This window comes from Oryzias latipes, chromosome 1 (assembly GCF_002234675.1).
Source record: "Oryzias latipes chromosome 1, ASM223467v1".
Lineage (NCBI taxonomy): Eukaryota > Metazoa > Chordata > Actinopteri > Beloniformes > Adrianichthyidae > Oryzias > Oryzias latipes.
This window is the reverse complement of record NC_019859.2, coordinates 374044-387823: the sequence shown is the minus strand read 5'-3', so window position 1 is coordinate 387823 and position 13780 is coordinate 374044. Positions and strand designations below refer to the sequence as shown.

The 13780-nt window shown below is 52.7% G+C and overlaps 1 protein-coding gene across 4 annotated transcripts in view; it reads left to right on the top strand.

The window, feature by feature from the left end:
• The first annotated feature begins 1758 nt into the window (after nucleotides 1–1758).
• Nucleotides 1759–13780, top strand: part of LOC101174888 (echinoderm microtubule-associated protein-like 6) — a 28978-nt gene continuing 16956 nt past the window's right edge. For 2 of the 4 annotated variants that reach the window (XM_023953556.1, XM_023953555.1), the window contains exons 1-19: nucleotides 1764–2718; nucleotides 3637–3796; nucleotides 4532–4630; nucleotides 4698–4766; nucleotides 5010–5195; nucleotides 5352–5487; nucleotides 5595–5796; nucleotides 5875–6012; nucleotides 6287–6540; nucleotides 6692–6901; nucleotides 7083–7250; nucleotides 7548–7654; nucleotides 7725–7825; nucleotides 7901–8087; nucleotides 8162–8267; nucleotides 9374–9467; nucleotides 9582–9682; nucleotides 9750–9952; nucleotides 10299–10410. In XM_023953556.1, the coding sequence (XP_023809324.1) occupies nucleotides 2522–2718; nucleotides 3637–3796; nucleotides 4532–4630; nucleotides 4698–4766; nucleotides 5010–5195; nucleotides 5352–5487; nucleotides 5595–5796; nucleotides 5875–6012; nucleotides 6287–6540; nucleotides 6692–6901; nucleotides 7083–7250; nucleotides 7548–7654; nucleotides 7725–7825; nucleotides 7901–8087; nucleotides 8162–8267; nucleotides 9374–9467; nucleotides 9582–9682; nucleotides 9750–9952; nucleotides 10299–10410 (2830 nt within the window). In that variant the 5' untranslated portion in view covers nucleotides 1764–2521. Of the gene's footprint in view, nucleotides 2719–3636; nucleotides 3797–4531; nucleotides 4631–4697; nucleotides 4767–5009; nucleotides 5196–5351; nucleotides 5488–5594; nucleotides 5797–5874; nucleotides 6013–6286; nucleotides 6541–6691; nucleotides 6902–7082; nucleotides 7251–7547; nucleotides 7655–7724; nucleotides 7826–7900; nucleotides 8088–8161; nucleotides 8268–9373; nucleotides 9468–9581; nucleotides 9683–9749; nucleotides 9953–10298; nucleotides 10411–13780 lie in introns of all 4 variants that reach the window. The other 2 variants (XM_023953562.1, XM_023953559.1) reach the window with 2 other exon arrangements.

The following is a 13780-nucleotide window of genomic DNA, read 5'->3' as shown; positions in this document are numbered from 1 at the left end:
AATTCAATTTTATTTGTATAGCCCAAAATCACAACAAAAGTCGTCTCGATGGGCTTCGAAGTAAAACATGAACTTAAAAGGATCACGAATACAAAGAAAGGAGCAGAATCAATGCTACCCAAGCGTTGAAAAACATGTCAATAACGGTTCCTTAAGCCCGTTTGTCACAAACATGACCTCTTAAATGAACAGCAGGAAGTTCTTTTCATCTTTAGCAGTGATGGGTTTCACTGAAAAGACCGCAGCATCCATCGAGGGGTGGGGGTGATAATACAAGGTCATGGGAGGGGCGTCATATGGAACTTCTATTACATGTGTTGATGCTCATACACACACGTACACACACCAGCACGCGGCGCCCCCCCCCCCCAGAGCCACAGCAGACAGAGCAGCCGGTCAGCAGCTAGGGCCCCCGACCCACAGATGCCAGGGACCAACCACCCACACATGAACTAGACCCCCACCACTGGACCGGAGCGGGAGATCACGCCCCCACAGCCCCCGGTTCAGGGACATGTCAAGGAGGCATCTGGACCAGAACCGCCTCAGCTGGCCCCTCCCGATGTGGAGGAGCAGCAGCTCCACTCCGAGCTCTGTAATGAAATGAAAACGGAAGAAAGGAGAGTTTTTCCCAAGATTCCAGGCCGTGAACCTTTAAGGAGACGGTCAAAGTCTCCGTCTCTTCTTCCCTTTTCTGAGATTTAGAGTTTAACCCTTGTGCTATCTTAGATGACCCCCCCCCTTCCATTGAGGTGTTCCCCCTACCGTGACAAAGGTGGATAAAGGTGGAAAGATTTCATGTAATCCATGGACACCAGTGAAGATCACAAATCATTGAAGAAAAAAGGTTCAGAGCTCTGTCTAGTGGGTCTAGATGACCCAACTCCCTTTAGTTTGATCAATTACTGTTGGAATTTGATCATCATTCTATAGATGTTTGTCCAGCTGAAAACCTGACCTCTGAAGAGACTGCAGCTCCCAGAATGCACCGCAGCAGAGATTAACCTCCACATCAAGTAGAGGCTTACAGAAGTAACATCCAACAGGAAGTTCACGGCTGTTCCTTCAAACAAAAAGCTGCTTGAACTGATGAGATGTTCTTGGACCGGTTCTGCTCGGCTCATGGATCATCTTGGACCGGTTCTGCTCGGGTCATGGATCATCTTGGACCGGTTCTGCTCGGCTCATGGATCATCTTGGACCGGTTCTGCTCAGCTCATGGATCATCTTGGACCGGTTCTGCTCGGCTCATGGATCATCTTGGACCGGTTCTGCTCGGCTCATGGATCATCTTGGACCGGTTCTGCTCGGCTCATGGATCATCTTGGACCGGTTCTGCTCAGCTCATGGATCATCTTGGACCGGTTCTGCTCGGGTCATGGATCATCTTGGACCGGTTCTGCTCGGCTCATGGATCATCTTGGACCGGTTCAGCGTCATCACAAATATTTACATTTGTTTTTAGCTTCAGGCTTTTCCTTCATCTGTTTCAACTGTTTTGGTGTTTTTTAAATGATTTTGCATTTTTAAGTTTTTTTAAACAAAAATGTAATGAAATAAAAATAGTATGACATATTTTAATGTACCTGGGAAAAACTAAAAGAATTTGATTATTCTGCATCTTTTAACGATTTTGTGTTTTCTCTCATCATCTTGTGAATATTTCATTTAACGTCTTCAGTGACCTTTGACCTTACTCTCTCTCTTCTACAGGCAACCTTGACCTAATCATGTCAGCTTACGCTTTTTATTTTGAAAGTCACGGCCGGAAGTGGCCCTGACGGTGTCTGACTTGTCGCTCGGTGATCCCGGGCTCCCGTTAATTCTCTCTTTGCTTCGTCGTTTTTACGGATTTCGGGCTGCTGTGAGGCGGGAAGCGCGCGGGTCCGTCAGTGGCGGACGGGGTTCTTCCGAACCTCGGAGGCAGATGGCGGAGGGATCTCAGGGTTCGAGCCTGAGGCGGAACATATGGCGGAGGGATTTTCTGTGATTTCATACGCCGGAACGACACCGCTTTTAGAACGGAACCGAGCCCGAATACGAGAGCTTCTGGCGGATCCACACATGAACCTCCGGGCCAAACGGAACCGCCGGTTCTGACGGTGATTGAGCTCCGGTTATCGTGCTTCCTCCAGCAAACTTGAATCATTTAGTCTGAATAAATGACCCAGTATACTATGAGTTCAGTTCTGACCCAGATGACCCAAACGCTTTGATCCGGACCAGCTGAAACATTCCACTGGGTTCTGCAGGTTCTGCTGCATAAAACCTTGCACCAAATGAAAGGACTTTGGTTTGGAACCAGAACCTCTGTGGTCCAAACGGTCCCTTTGACCCGGCCGTGAACAGGGAGGATGGCTCTAGGTGCAGCAGGGGGTTTGGGCGCCGTATGATGTCATCAGGTCGCTCTGACTGTGGAATCATGGGAGGTGAAGTTGAGAACGGAACCACAGCGATGGAGCCGGGCTCCTGCTGAGCGCGCTCAGAACTCTGGTACTGGTCCTGTGGGGTCTGGGCCACCATGACGGATAAAACGGCGCCGCGGTGTCAGCTGAGGCTGGAGTGGATCTACGGGTACCGCGGCCATCAGTGCCGGAACAACCTGTTCTACACGGCGGGGAAGGAGCTGGTCTACTTTGTGGCTGGGGTGGGGGTGGTCTTCAACACCCGGGAACACACCCAGAGGTTTTACCTGGGACATAATGATGACATCATCAGGTAAGGGGCGGGGATCAACATGACAAACTGACGCCTAGAGCCAGTGGGGGGCAGCACTTGGGCCCAGTTTTTACTTCAGTAATTGTGGGGGGGTCAGAGACCAAAGTGACCCCCGGGTCACATGACCTTCATGCTGGACCGATCAGAAGACAGGCTTCCGCTTTCGCTGCAGTTTCTGCCGTCCATCAGCTGCAGACGGATCTGCTGATCCCTGCAGAACCAGCTGAGAGGACAGGACTGAGCTCGCCGCTGCTCTCTGAGTGACGGCCGCCGCAGAGCGCGGCGCCCTTTGTGTCACCCATGTGACCTCATCACTCGGAGTGAGCTCGCAGAAACAGCCGCGGGCAGCCGTGTGATTGGCTGAGGCAGCCTGCAGGGGGCGGTGCTGGTCCTCTGATGATCCCAACACCTGCGACCCTCCTTCCCTTCTCAGGGGGTCCTATCTCCACATTCAACTGGAAACACGCAGTCAGCATGCACGAGCAAAGGTCAAAGGTCAGAGAACCCAACCGGGGAGTCCCTGAGCTCTGATGCAGGCTCTATAGAAACCAAACCATCCTGAATGTGGTTGGAGTTAGGTGCGTCAGTCTGACTGGGGGGAACCAGGTAACGGCAGCTGTGGTCAAACAGAAGATGGTGATCAGACGGCGCCGTGTTCTGGTTTGACTCATCTTGTGGGGACTTGTTTTCGTCTTCTCACCATTCCAACGGGGACTCCTGGTTTTCAAAGAACGGTCACGACGGAACCAACTATTACTGGTTCTGTGACTCTGTTGCTGCTAACTGGACTTGAACCCACAGACAGGCCACCAGGCTGTGGGCATGCTCAGTACTGCCAGGCGTGGAAACAACCCTTTATGCACATCATGTGACCCCCAGTCCCGAGTCTCAGACTGTTTCTGTCCAACGGTCTTTCAGCCTGGCGATCCATCCGGATAAGATCCAGGTGGCAACGGGTCAGGTGGGAAAGGACCCGTACATCTGTGTGTGGGACACTTACGCCATGGTGACGGTGTCCATCCTCAGGGACGTTCACACTCACGGAGTCGCCTGTCTCACCTTTGACTCGGATGGCCAGGTGAGACCACACCCTCTGCGATCTCAGGTTCTAAGGTGGCCGTGATATCTCAGGCTTTAGAGTGGTGATGTCGCAGACGTCGATGCTGTTACACGAAGGGGTAGCGGCTTTCAAACTCCATGGAAACAGCTGCGTTTTTCCTTTATTAAACAACGTGAGAGGCGAAGAAACAATTCTAAACTCTGCCGCTAAGGTCGGAATGTCCCAAAGGGCTGTTCCCGCCATCCAGGAGCATCAGAGAGGACGTTGGACTGCTTGTCAAATGAAAAGAAGCAGGAGGTTGAACTTGTGGGTAGCAGGCTCTTCTGTTGTAGGGGGGCAGCAGTCCGGGGTTAGGGGGTACCCGATGTGAACTCCTTTTTATAGCCAGTTACCCCGGCAGCCAGTGGAGTGGGTGGGGCTCTCAAAGCCAAATGCAGTTAGAGAGAGGAAGTCAGGTTCTGAAGAGCAAGTCATGAACAAACATTAGACACCACCCCATTGAAAAGGGCAGGCGTGGTAGAGTGGTCCTCTGATGAGAAGATAGAACGTTCAATTCCCGCCTTACAGGTCAACCCCTGTAGGGGTTACTCCCCATGTGGGTGCCTGTAGTTCTTATCTGTGTTTTACACTTTAGACGTTTTTGTTGGTTTCTTTATCTGATCAAAGCACAGATTTGGGACTCTTGGATCTCGAAGGGGTCTGTTGATCTTCAGACAGAATGAAAGCCTCACAGCTTTCTGTCTGTTCCCACAGCGGTTGGCTTCAGTCGGTCTGGATGCTAAGAACACGATCTGCGTTTGGGACTGGCGGAGGGGGCGAGTCCTCGCCACGGCAACCGGACATTCGGACAGAGTAGGTCTTTGCTGTAAACTTGCACATCGCTCAGGGAGAGCGTCCTCACCGGTGTGTCTGCTCATAGATCTTTGATGTCTGCTGGGATCCACTTCAGTCTAGCCGGCTCGTCAGCTGCGGGGTCAAGCATATAAAGGTAAGCCACGCCCCCAGAGCCCAATAAAAGGAGCAAGATCAGTGAAAGTCTGCTACTGAGGCACAGGAGGGCACGTTTTCATGTAGATTTTGGTGGTGTAAGGACAACAGTGACCCTTTAGCTGTACATGATCTGACCTGAAGCGCAGTAAAACACAAAGCATCTCTTTGACCCAACAGTCTTCTGCTTCAGTGTTTCATGAGGCTTCACTGGATGTTAACGTGGGGCTGTTGATCCCTGCAGTTCTGGACTCTGTGCGGGAACGCTTTGACTCCAAAGCGAGGTATTTTTGGAAAGACGGGGGATCTGCAGACCATCCTGTGTGTGTCTGCGGCCAAAGATGAGCTGACGTACTCTGGAGCGCTGAACGGAGATGTTTACGTCTGGAAGGGAGTCGCTCTGGTCAGAACCATCCAGGCCGCTCATGGGGTACAAACAAAACCCGACAAACACATGCTAACACTCAAAAGATGATGAAGGTGGAGATCCAAACCCCTCCCCCTCCTTCAGTGAAGTAACCCTCATGTGAAGGGGTTATGGGTAATGTCAGCGTCTGCTCTGTTGGGGGTTTTGCTTTTGCCGCAGGCAGGAATCTTTAGCATGCATGCGTGTGAGGAGGGGTTTGCCACCGGAGGGCGCGATGGCTGCATCCGTCTGTGGGACGTTGACTTCAAACCCATCACCAAGATTGACCTGAGGGAGACGGAGCAGGGCTACAAAGGTGTGACATCATTTTAGCTCCGCCTCTTCTTGCCTCTCTCAATATGTCTTGAGCACTGAGCCCCTCCCCCATCAGCCATGTTTCATCTGCAACTGTTCTCCATTCAGGTTTGTCGATTCGAAGTGTTTGCTGGAAAGCGGACCGGATTCTTGCTGGGACTCAGGACAGCGAGATTTTTGAGGTGCTGGTTCGTGATCGGGACAAACCAGTTCTTCTGATGCAGTCGCATAGTGAGGGTGAGCTGTGGGCGCTAGCTCTGCACCCCAAGCAGCCAGTTGCTGTCACAGGGAGCGACGACCGCTCAGTAAGGTCGGTGGAACCCAAAGGCACCAGCAGGCCATCTGTCCTTTACCTATGACTCACCTGCAAGTCTGTCACCTGTCTCAGGCTTTGGAGTCTTCCTGACCACACCCTGCTGGCACGCTGTAACATGGAGGAGTCTGTTCGAAGTGTTTGCTTTAACAGTGATGGGTCTCAACTGGCTCTGGGCATGAAGGATGGGTCATTCACGGTGCTGCGAGTCAGGTGATCCTCTCTACTGTTTCACTGCTCCTTACCTGGGATGTCAGGCCGGTTTTAAAGTAGCAAACAGAACTGAAATCCTGAATACATCAGAACTGGTTTCACAAAGGTGAACAGCTCCTAGTGTGAGTTTGTTGCCGTAGTAACTTTGTCTATGAACAGCAGATACAGATAAAGCTAAAGTAGACTTCCTGAACTGTACCCGTATCTTGCTGTCTCTTGTTTGATATTTCTGTTTTGGACTGACAAAGCAGAGTTTTTGGTGCCTCCTCTGCAGGGACATGACAGAGGTTGTTCACGTCAAGGACAGGAAGGAAGTCATCCACGAGCTCAAGTTTTCTCCAGACAGTTCCTTCTTGGCGGTAGGATCTAATGACGGATTGGTGGATGTGTATGCTGTGTCCCAGCGTTACAAGAAGGTGGGGGAGTGCCGTTCCAGCTCCTTCATAACCCACCTGGACTGGTCTGTTGACAGTCGCTTCCTGCAGACTAACGATGGTGCTGGAGAGCGGCTCTTCTTCAGAATGCCAGGTACCCATCTTCTGTTTTCCCGTGTTTTTTTACACTACAGAGTTCATCTGAACAGCTTTCTGCTGAGCTCCTTTGGAACTCACCTTTCCTGGGTTTCTGTGCTTCAGAATAGACTGGGTTGAGCATTGGGATTTGTCTTGTTCTTCTGCAGCAGGAAAGCTGGTTCCTAAAGAGGAGGCAAAAGGGATCCACTGGATGACCTGGACAGGGGTTATTGGACCTGAGGTGAATGGAATCTGGCCCAAATATTCTAGTGCCACTAATGTGAACTCTGTGGACGCCAACTACAGCAATGCGGTGCTGGTGACCGGGGATGAAATCGGCCTCATCAGACTCTTCAGGTTCCCCTGCTTGAAGAAAGGTCTGTCTGTGTTCCTCTGTTACTTAAAGACCTTCTTGGTAACCAAGAATCTAAATGTCTGAGAATCAAGCCTGAGTTCTTGAGCCTCACTGGTTTTAGTTTAGTACCTTTTTTGGGTTCAGGTACTATAGGGGCCGGACTGGGACTAGAACAACTCCTCATTGTCTTTCTTCTGATCCAGGGGCCAAATTTAAAAAGTACATCGGCCACTCTGCCCATGTGACCAATGTTCGCTGGTCCAACGACCTGCAGTGGGTCATTTCCACTGGGGGGGCCGACCACGCAGTCTTCCAGTGGAGATTCCTTCCTGAGGGAGTCATGAACGGCGTTTTAGAGCCTCTCCTTCAAGGTAGCCTCTAAGTTCAGCGTCTTAGTGTTTGTGCCAGCTAGTCTTCTCTGCATCAGGTGTTTTGTTTCCTCACAGCAGTGAATTGTTGGCAGACAGCACACATTTTCCTAACATCTTCAGGGTTTAATACAAAAACATAAAGTTATTCCTGGACAAGCCAAGTTACACATGTGTTGTTTTTGAACTCTGAAAGACCCAAACTACATTTACTTGAAATCAACGCCAGGGAATCTTCTGTTGTTCCGGTACATTCAGAGACTTGTGCCTGGAAAGGTGGTAACAGTTTCCCATTTTCAGAGGGCTACGCTGACTCCAACAGCGGCGAGTCCGACTCAGATGTATCAGATATCCCGGAACTGGACTCGGACATCGAACAAGAATCTCAGACGAATTACGAACGTCAGGTGAGGATGATATACGTAGGATTGCACACAAGTAATTCCGCGGAGGTCACTGAGCTCGCTTCCCTCCCAGGTCTACAAGGAGGACCTCCCACAACTTAGGAAGAAGCTGATTGGGTCTTTGAAGCGACAGAAAGCTCCGGAGGAGGGGCTTCGCCTTCAATTTGTTCACGGGTAAAACTGAGTTGTGATGCTTCATGTTTGTGCTTGTTAGGGTTAGGGTCCATGTCTGTCTCCTGCCTCCTGCAGGTACCGCGGCTTTGACTGCCGTAACAACCTGTACTACAGTCAGACGGGGGAGGTGGTCTATCACGTGGCTGCTGTTGGCGTGGTCTACAACCGTCTGCAGCACAGCCAGAGGTTCTACCTCGGACACGATGACGACATCCTTAGCCTCACAGTCCATCCACTGAAAGACTACGTTGCCTCTGCTCAGGTACAGCTGGCCATCCGAGCACGGCCAGGTCATAGGTCACAGGTGAGGTTTTAATTGTTTGCATCTGTTTTCAGGTGGGGCGGGACCCGGGCATCCATGTATGGGACACCCAAACCCTGAACTGCCTGTCCCTGCTTAGAGGACAACACAACAGGGGCGTATGTGCCCTGGAGTTCACAGGTGCTGCAGCCAAGTTATGCCCCGCAAATGCTCGCTTTGACCACACCTGTTGTCAGGTGTTACAGAAATGTTTATCAAACCAGCTATAGGTCCAGATACACCGTCTGCCTTATGGCTGTACTCTGTTGTACTCCACTGTACTGAGGCCCAGCAGGTTCCACCACTCTCCATTCAGTGTCCATTTACAAATTGTCCCAGAGAAGTCCACACGTGGCGTTTTAACAGAGCAGACGGTGTCTGAATTAGCGCATACTTCCTGTTTCCGTGTTTGTATCAACATGCCTCAGTGCAGCATCGCAGCAAAAAGCTATGGACACACTGGGCATGTGACCTGTACTCAAAAATGTGCTAAGCGTGAACAGCCTATGGTGTTCACACTGGACGAGCAGGGAGGGGCTTCTTCTTCTACTGTTTCCTAGCTCATGTCTGCCACCTGCAGTACGTCAAGTCTTGGTGTGAAATGTCTTAACGGGGTAAATCTGGTGAATCTGCTCCAGACTTTTTCTTTCACAGCTCTATTCAGAAATATGAAAGACTTGGTGTCGTAGATTTCCAGCCAGTTATTGATTTTTCTTCCATGATCAGTTGTCAAGTGGTTGGCACTTCCATGAATTATAAGGGATGCCACCCATACGTCACTATCAAATCCGAGTCCCTGATTGGTGACAGCTGGACCGGGTTTAACTTTAACGTGCGTTCAATGGCGGCATGTTATGTACGCAGAGCCTAAAACCAGTCGTAGAAACTTGTGTAGTGATGCAATAAATGTGAGAGTTTTGAACGCAGAACCCCAAAACGTACATTTCTGCGCGTTTACGTAAACTTTTGATTGGAAGTGGTCGCTTGAACCCGTGTTTCCAACGGTGGAGTGATCGTAGCTCAAAACCTCCAAATGCTGCAGCACTAAAGATGAACAAAGAGTCTACTTTGTTGTTTTTAGAGCAAAACCACAGAAAGACACGACTGTGTCCATAGGAACCACACTCACTGATTAGAAGTGGTCTCCACTGACAAAGCCGTACGCTGCATCTTCATGGTCATGAAGTTCTGAGCCACAGGTGGGTTCCTCTACATCATGTTTGCTTGTCTCTCCGATCGTTTGCCAGCGGATGGAAAGAGTTTGATCTCTGTGGGAATTGATGAGTCTCACAGCATCGTCATCTGGGACTGGAAGAAAGGGGAAAGGCTGTCCAAAGCCAGGTAAGCACACCTGGATTCCTTCAGGTTCCAACACGCAGCTTCCTCTGTGAGCTGACAGTCTGACCTGAGGAAGTGTTGCTGGGTGGGAACTGAGCTCTGCTCCCTGTCCTGCAGGGGTCACAAAGACAAGATCTTTGTGGTGAAGAGCAACCCCTTCAGGATGGACAAACTGGTGACTGTGGGGATAAAACACATCAAGTTCTGGCAGCATTCAGGTGAGACGTCCTTCTGCTCCCACAGAGCGCCGTGATGGAGACTAGCACAGCTTCGCTCATCCTGCAGGTGGCGGTCTGACGTTTAGAAGGGGGATTTTTGGGAACCTGGGGAGACAGGAGACCATGATGTCAGCGTGCTATGGTCGATCTGAGGATCTGCTCTTCTCCGGAGCCACAAACGGAGACGTTTACATCTGGAGAGACACGACTCTCATCAAGACCATCAAAGCTCACGATGGGCCGGTGTTCGCCATGTGCTCCCTGGATAAGGTGAGCGTCCTCCAAACGTTCATGTCCCCTTCACACAGAGGAAGAACCACACCGTTTTGGAGGAACATGACATCACACAGGGGATGGGGGATGTAGTGATGAAGTGACCCTCAAAACCTCCACCCGTCTGTTCTTCATGCACATGGTGGCGCTGGCGGTGTTAGCATCAGCGTTGCTTATTTGGAGCTTCATTTGTACTCCCCAGGGAAGGAAAAGAAACAGAAGTTGCCATGGTTACACAACATAACTGTGGGGTCTGATGACTTCTATTAACACGCGTGAAACTGACATGACAGATAAAAGTGGAAATGCGCCAATATTTACAGAAACCTCTGCCCCCCTCCAGGGATTCGTGACGGGGGGAAAGGATGGGGTCGTGGAGCTGTGGGACGACATGTTCGAGCGCTGTCTGAAGACCTACGCCATCAAAAGAGCAACGCTGTCCCCGTCCTCTAAAGGTCTGGACCTCCTCAGTCGCCCCTCCCATGTCTGACCCATCTGTCTGACCCGTCTGCCTGACCTGTCTGTCCGACCCGTGTGTCTGACCTGTCTGTCTGACCTGTCTGTCTGACCCCTGTGTCTGACCTGTCTGTCTGACCCGTGTGTCTGACCTGTCTGTCCGACCCGTGTGTCTGACCTGTCTGTCTGACCCTGTGTCTGACCTGTCTGTCCGACCCGTGTGTCTGACCTGTCTGTCCGACCCTCGTCTCTGACCCGTCTGTCTGACCCGTCTGTCTTACCTGTCTGTCCGACCCGTGTGTCTGACCTGTCTGTCCGACCCGTGTCTCTGACCTGTCTGTCTGACCTGTCTGTCTGACCTGTCTGTCTGACCCGTCTGTCCGACCCGTGTGTCTGACCTGTCTGTCTGACCTGTCTGTCTGACCCCTGTGTCTGACCTGTCTGTCTGACCCGTGTGTCTGACCTGTCTGTCCGACCCGTGTGTCTGACCTGTCTGTCTGACCCTGTGTCTGACCTGTCTGTCCGACCCGTGTGTCTGACCTGTCTGTCCGACCTGTCTGTCCGACCCGTGTGTCTGACCTGTCTGTCCGACCCTCGTCTCTGACCCGTCTGTCTGACCCGTCTGTCTTACCTGTCTGTCCGACCCGTGTGTCTGACCTGTCTGTCCAACCCGTGTCTCTGACCTGTCTGTCTGACCTGTCTGTCTGACCTGTCTGTCTGACCCGTCTGTCCGACCCGTGTGTCTGACCTGTCTGTCTGACCTGTCTGTCTGACCCCTGTGTCTGACCTGTCTGTCTGACCCGTGTGTCTGACCTGTCTGTCCGACCCGTGTGTCTGACCTGTCTGTCTGACCCGTGTGTCTGACCTGTCTGTCCGACCCGTGTCTCTGACCTGTCTGTCTGACCTGTCTGTCTGACCCCTGTGTCTGACCTGTCTGTCTGACCTGTCTGTCTGACCCCTGTGTCTGACCTGTCTGTCTGACCCGGTGTCTGACCTGTCTGTCCGACCCGTGTGTCTGACCTGTCTGTCTGACCCTGTGTCTGACCTGTCTGTCCGACCCGTGTGTCTGACCTGTCTGTCCGACCCTCGTCTCTGACCCGTCTGTCTGACCCGTCTGTCTTACCTGTCTGTCCGACCCGTGTGTCTGACCTGTCTGTCCGACCCGTGTCTCTGACCTGTCTGTCTGACCTGTCTGTCTGACCCGTCTGTCCGACCCGTGTGTCTGACCTGTCTGTCTGACCTGTCTGTCTGACCCCTGTGTCTGACCTGTCTGTCTGACCCGTGTGTCTGACCTGTCTGTCCGACCCGTGTGTCTGACCTGTCTGTCTGACCCGTGTGTCTGACCTGTCTGTCCGACCCGTGTCTCTGACCTGTCTGTCTGACCTGTCTGTCTGACCCCTGTGTCTGACCTGTCTGTCTGACCTGTCTGTCTGACCCCTGTGTCTGACCTGTCTGTCTGACCCGTGTGTCTGACCTGTCTGTCCGACCCGTGTGTCTGACCTGTCTGTCTGACCCTGTGTCTGACCTGTCTGTCCGACCCGTGTGTCTGACCTGTCTGTCCGACCCTCGTCTCTGACCCGTCTGTCTGACCCGTCTGTCTTACCTGTCTGTCCGACCCGTGTGTCTGACCCGTCTGTCCGACCCGTGTCTCTGACCTGTCTGTCTGACCTGTCTGTCTGACCCGTGTCTCTGACCTGTCTGTCTGACCTGTCTGTCTGACCTGTCTGTCTGACCCGTCTGTCCGACCCGTGTGTCTGACCTGTCTGTCTGACCTGTCTGTCTGACCCCTGTGTCTGACCTGTCTGTCTGACCCGTGTGTCTGACCTGTCTGTCCGACCCGTGTGTCTGACCTGTCTGTCTGACCATGTGTCTGATCTGTCTGTCCGACCCGTCTGTCTTACCTGTCTGTCCGACCCTCGTCTCTGACCCGTCTGTCTGACCCGTCTGTCTGACCCGTCTGTCTTACCTGTCTGTCCGACCCGTGTGTCTGACCTGTCTGTCCGACCCGTGTCTCTGACCTGTCTGTCTGACCTGTCTGTCTGACCCCTGTGTCTGACCTGTCTGTCTGACCCGTGTGTCTGACCTGTCTGTCCGACCCGTGTGTCTGACCTGTCTGTCCGACCCGTGTGTCTGACCTGTCTGTCTGACCTGTCTGTCTGACCCCTGTGTCTGACCTGTCTGTCCGACCCGTGTGTCTGACCCGTCTGTCTGACCCGTCTGTCTGACCTGTCTGTCTGACCTGTCTGTCCGACCCGTATGTCTGACCTGTCTGTCCGACCCGTGTGTCTGACCTGTCTGTCTGAGCCCTGTGTCTGACCTGTCTGTCCGACCCATCTGTCTGACTTGTCTGTCCGACCCATCTGTCTGACCCGTCTGTCCGACCCATCTGTCCTACCCACATCTGACCCGTCTGTCTGACCCGTCTGTCTGACCTGTCTGTCCGACCCGTGTGTCTGACCTGTCTGTCCGACCCATCTGTCTGACCCGTCTGTCCGACCCATCTGTCCTACCCACATCTGACCCGTCTGAGCCCTGTGTCTGATCTGTCTGTCCGACCCATTTGTCCGACCCACGTCTGACCCGTCTGTCTGACCCATCTGTCCTACCCACATCTGACCCGTCTGTCTGACCCGTCTGTCTGACCTGTCTGTCCGACCCGTATGTCTGACCTGTCTCTCCGACCCGTGTGTCTGACCTGTCTGTCTGACCTGTCTGACCCCTGTGTCTGACCTGTCTGTCTGACCCGTGTGTCTGACCTGTCTGTCTGACCTGTCTGTCCGACCCATCACTCTGACCTGTCTGTCCGACCCATCTGTCTGACCTGTCTGTCCGACCCTTGTGTCTGACCCGTGTGTCTGAACCATATGTTTGACCTGTCTGTCTGACCCGTCTGTCTGACCCGTCTGTCTGACCCGTCTGTCTGACCCGTCTGTCTGACCTGTCTGTCTGATCCATCTGTCTGACCTGTCTGTCTGACCCGTCTGTCCGACCCACGTCTCTGACCTGTGTGTCTGACCTGTCTGTCCTACCCACATCTGACCCGTCTGTCTGACCCGTCTGTCTGACCTGTCTGTCCGACCCGTATGTCTGACCTGTCTGTCCGACCCGTGTGTCTGACCTGTCTGTCTGACCCGTCTGTCTGACCCCTGTGTCTCACCTGTCTGTCTGACCTGTGTGTCTGACCTGTCCGTCCGACCCGTGTGTCTGACCTCTCTGTCTGACCTGTCTGTCCGACCCGTGCGTCTGACCTGTCTGTCTGACCTGTCTGTCTGACCCCTGTGTCTGACCTGTCTGTCCGACCCGTGTCTCTGACCTGTCTGTCTGACCTGTCTGTCTGACCCCTGTGTCTGACCTGTCTGTCTGACCCGT